At 51.7% G+C, this 4,819-nt stretch overlaps 1 protein-coding gene across 1 annotated transcript; it reads left to right on the top strand.

Annotated features, from left to right (window-relative positions):
- Positions 1-637: 637 nt before the first annotated feature.
- LOC105185734 (insulin-like growth factor-binding protein-related protein 1) lies at positions 638-4,643 on the top strand. Its single transcript, XM_011145445.3, has 4 exons — positions 638-853; positions 1,759-1,960; positions 3,840-4,143; positions 4,326-4,643. Exons 1-4 carry the CDS (start codon positions 654-656, stop codon positions 4,493-4,495), a joined length of 876 nt encoding a protein of 291 aa, XP_011143747.2. The 5' UTR covers positions 638-653; the 3' UTR covers positions 4,496-4,643.
- Positions 4,644-4,819: the final 176 nt, after the last annotated feature.

A 4,819-nucleotide genomic window follows, 5' to 3' on the forward strand; every position in this document is an offset into this window, starting at 1 on the left:
GCCGCGACGTGCCGGCGTTAAAACTCGGGCGATTTACAGGCGTCTGTCAAGCGCCACGCGCCACGCGCCTCACGCAGGACCTCGCAATTGTGCAGCGTGAATTACGCTGCGTGGAATTCGTGGAACGACGATGCGCGACGAGACAAATAGTCGACCAACGAACGTGTAACTGTATGTAAATCGTGTGTACGTTGTGCAATAAACATCATTTCACATTGCCGCATGCGGTGTTTGAAGCCGGCGTTTTCCGCACTCGTGCGAAATGCACCAGCGACTTCTCCGGCTGCTCCGGCGGACGAGGGATAATCACTTCGATGAATTTCGTTGAGGGACCATCAGCCCTCGCCCGTGTCGTTCGACAGCCGCGTGTATTCTCAGCGCGTTCGCGAGAGCGCGTTAAGGTCATTCTACAATACGTGTCGTAAGTTGTGAGCCGTAAGAATTGGCGAATCACAGTCGATTATTACAAAAATAATCGGCTGTAATTGGTCAGTTCTTACGGCTCACAACTTACGACACGTATTGTAGAATGACCTTTGAAGTATCGCGCGCTGCGCTGATTATCGGCCGGGGATCTTTTCGATACACGCGATGCGGCACACTCGAGCCTCTCGGCACTCCCCCTTCGACCCCCCCCGACGGCGGAGCGCGACATGGCGCGGATGACGCGCTTGTGCTTTCTGTCAGTCTGCGAAATGACGCGCCGGAGAGCGTTTCCGCTCGCGTTTTTGTCGGCGTTGGCGTTCTGCGGGACATTCCAACGAGGCGCATCCGCCGTTGCCGAAAGCGTCGAAAATAAGAGCGTCACCGAGAAAGCGCAGCCGGAGGGCTGCATCGATTGCGGATACTACAGGTACGCGCGCGCGCGCGGTACTCGCGCAGGTAAAACGGAACTTGATTAATCGAAGATCGCAGCGACTGTGGCTTGTACGTAGAAAGAGAAATTTAGCGTCTCGGAGATGCTTCTTTGCGAAATCGATCGCGATTGTTCCACTTCTCCTCCGGATTTACAAATAGAAAAGTGTGATACTCGGGGGAAATTAAACTTTGGTATTTATGCATAAAAGCAGCCCCCTCACCGATTTAATTTATTTTTAAATATGTTGTTGGGGGAGTCTTTCCGAGTCGTTTCATATACACAATATATATATTATAAGGGTCGGACGCAAATAGCTTCGGAGATACAAGCTGAGAAACGATGAAAGTGGTAAATATGAAAATTCATTCAAAGTAATGAATCACCGAAGCATACACACACACACACACACACCGAAGGGGTGCAGGGGGGCCTTGGGCCCACCCCCCCTCGTCTGGTCGAACTTGCGTCACGTGGAAAATCGCAAACTCATGTGACGCAATACGACTTTCCGTATGAAGCGAGTTTCATCCGTCAAGGAGGGTGCAGGTGGGGGGGGCCTGTTTGTTTATATTCGAATTTTTTCATATATTTTCGACGAAGAACATTCAGCATTCACTTAGAGACCGTCTCATCACAGTACAGTTTTCGGAACGTGAAGAATAATGAAACTACACGAATTTCTATCCTTTCTCAACCTGTATCTCCGAAGCTATTTGCGCCCGATCCTTATATATGTATATGAAACTACTCGGAAAGACTCCCCCCTAACAACATATTTCAAAATAAATTAAATCAGCGAGGCCCCTTTTACGCATAAATACCTGAACCTTTTCTCGAATCGACCAATCGCCGCGATTAGCCGTGAAATGTCTCGCTGTCGTTTAACGTGTCGCAAACAGGTGTCCAGAGAACCCTGGGAAATGTTTGCTGGGCTCGGTGCCTGATCCTTGCGGATGCTGCCCGGGTGGTCTGTGTGCTCGTCTCGATGGCGAAACGTGCTGGAACGAGAGCATCCCTCTCCTATCTCCGAAGAACCGCAACGACGGTTACTGCGCGAGGAATTATCTGTGCGAGCTGCGCTCCGATCTACAGGAGGAGAAGGTACACACAGACACCACGCATCGCCCATCGTGTTCCCATCGTGGCCGAATAAGAAAATCCGCCATATTTTCAACGTCGCGGAAAAGTCACCGCGACGTCATGACATTACACGACACGAGCACGCATTAAACTCGACCTTCTTCGGCTCTTTTCGCTCCTCCGATAACCGCCTTACGTCTTAAGGTCGTCTTACATTCTTTTTTTTCACCGCTTACAGTTATTCATCTTCATCGCAATTTGCGCAAAAATACGACTAATCGGCTATAATTTCCCAGTGAAAGCCAATTTTTCTTCCGGAGAACTGCGAACGTAAGCGCGTCATTGAGCGCGACATTTATCACCTCCGCAAGTGATAAATTCGCTTCCCTAATTCGGTTTAAGAGAGAGAGAGAGAGAGAGAGAGAGAGAGAGTAGGAGAGAGAGAGAGAGAGAGAGAGAGAGAGAGAGAGAGAGAGAGAGAGAGAGAGAGAGAGAGAGAGAGAGAGAGAGAGTAGGAGAGATCACGTACCAGATCACGCACGGTCTCGCAACAAGCTCGGTAATGCGATTTCCCGCTTTCTGGGTTAGCTTAACGCAAAAATGGCAGCCACGCGTCATTGCGCAAACGATGTAACGCGAAGAGAGCCGCGTACATCAACGTACATCAGCCATCCAGCGCGCTGCCGGTGACTCGGATCTATCGCGGCTTTAAAGCTCCCGGCTGCCGCTGCGACTTACGGTCGCTGACCCGCGCCGCTGGTCTCTTCGCATCTAATTTCGTCTTATCGCGCGTCGTGGGCCGTGATCGCATTGAGGATATTCGCGCGCGCGCGCACGTCACGCAATCAAACAATCAGACGGGCCGTTTATGGTAGGGACGCGGCGGGACAAAGCTGGATAAGAGAATACTCTTACTCCGTATGAGCTTAAGGTAGGGTACTAGCGTACTTGAAGAAGTTAGAGAAGCTCCCGGAGCCGACGGCGCGAGGGTCCGCGTGAATACTAATCAAGCAGTTCTCAGATACACGTACGCGCGGGAAGGAGAGACCGTGATACAAGATCGAAACGTTAATCTAATCGAAACAGCGTAATCGAGGGAAATGGTCGAGGGAGATAACGTCTCGTTTCGCTCGTGAATACTGATCATGCGCGCTAATAAAATGAGAAAAACGAAAAGTAAGGCAGACAATGGGAATCTGTCAGGGTTCGTTTTACGAGCGCGGCTCGATGAAGCCACTTTTTGCGAAGGTGATTTATCGTCGAACTTGAGATTCTTGTCAAAACTTGAATGCGGACACGCTTCGTGCGCGCTTGAACGATAAAACGCTCCCGAGTACGATACGAATGAGGGATAGATTAATCGATCGAGAGTACGAATGCTGAGAGAATAATTAACTCGCTGTTCGAACTATTTATGCGGTCGCGAATTATTCCTAGTTGAGCAAACTAACGACGACGGCGGTGGTGGTGGCGGCGGCGGCAGCAACAACAACAACAACAACAACACAACAACGGCGTGAACTATCCGCGACGTCCATTCACACAAAGCCGTGTGTACGATAGTTCCATAGAAATGCCCGAGATATAGCAAAGACGTGCCGGTGCGCCAAGTACCATATTACCAACTTCAAACGATTTAACTTCTCCGAAGTGGAACGGGAGAATTATTTTCTCGGTATGACTTAGAATATGAAATAACAGTCATTTGTCCATAAAGTGTGTGTGTGTGTGTGTGTGTGAGAGAGAGAGAGAGAGAGAGAGAGAGAGAGGGGGGGTGCCGGGCGGTGTATCGAAACAATGAAGAGAACACAACGAAAGAAGATCCTTCGAGTCGAGCGCGAGTCGAGCCGAGCTCCGTGCTTCGTGCAATTAACGGAAATGATCGAACTTTTATGCGCAGGACGCTCCGGAGGCCATCTGCGTCTGCATGGAGCAGACCCCCGCATGTGGCAGCAATAATGAGACTTACGCGACGCCGTGCGCGCTGCACGAGGAGGCGATGAAACTCAGAAACTTGTCCTCGCTGTGGCTGCAGCACCTCGGTCCTTGTCAAAGCAGGCCTTGGATCCTTTCGCCTCTGGAGGACGTCGCCTCGCCTTTCGGTCAACGAGTCGCGCTCAATTGCGAGGCGAAGGGCTTCCCCGTGCCGGATATCTTCTGGGAATTTCACTCGGCGGACGGCAGGAGAGTGCTGAAATTGCCAGGTAGAGCGCGACGCGACGCGTTGCTACGTGACTTTTTTTTACGCGACGCGATTGTTTCGCACGCACGTGGCTCGAATGGCAGGGAGACACGTCGAAGAGTGAATTCGCGATTTCGCTCGTCGAGAATTCACGCGTCACGTATCGCGGAGCTTGGCGAATTATCCGTTGCGTCGCATTCGCAGGAGAGGAGCACGACGCGACGGTACACACGAGCGAGGGTCCGGAGCCCCTCATGCGAACGTCCTGGATGCAATTGGCCCGGCTGAACAAAGAGCACACTGGAATGTATCATTGCATCGCCAACAACTCCATCGGCGAGGCGAGCGCGGCTTCGTTCGTGTCGATGTCGTGAGACTGTGCTCGCGCCCCGCGAGGTGATCTCTCACGTAACCGTCACGACGCACGTAAAATGCGGAGAAAGTGAGAGAGAGAGAGAGAGAGAGAGAGAGAGGGAGAGATAGAGAGAGAGAGAGAGAGAGAGAGTGACGGAGGGCGGTGAAGGAGGAGGAGGAGGAGGAGGAGGGCAGAAAGCGTATATAGCCGTATATACGTTCAGAAAAACAGATTTATCCTCTTCAGCAAACGGACGTCTATGAGGAATCTTCCTCTAGCCGAGGTGGCGCGCAATTCCCGGTCGGTCGTCGCGGGACCCACCAGCGGCGGCGGTTGGCTTGCA

The sequence above is a fragment of the Harpegnathos saltator genome, unplaced genomic scaffold (genome assembly GCF_003227715.2).
Source record: "Harpegnathos saltator strain DR-91 unplaced genomic scaffold, Hsal_v8.6 scaffold56, whole genome shotgun sequence".
In the NCBI taxonomy this organism is placed as follows: domain Eukaryota; kingdom Metazoa; phylum Arthropoda; class Insecta; order Hymenoptera; family Formicidae; genus Harpegnathos; species Harpegnathos saltator.

Coding starts and splice junctions, on each gene's coding strand:
- LOC105185734 (XM_011145445.3), top strand. CDS start 654: ATGGCGCGGATGACGCGCTTGTGCTTTCTGTCAGTCTGCGAAATGACG. Junction 1,961..3,839: donor CCGATCTACAGGAGGAGAAG/GTACACACAGAC, acceptor TTTTATGCGCAG/GACGCTCCGGAGGCCATCTG. Junction 4,144..4,325: donor GAGAGTGCTGAAATTGCCAG/GTAGAGCGCGAC, acceptor TCGCATTCGCAG/GAGAGGAGCACGACGCGACG.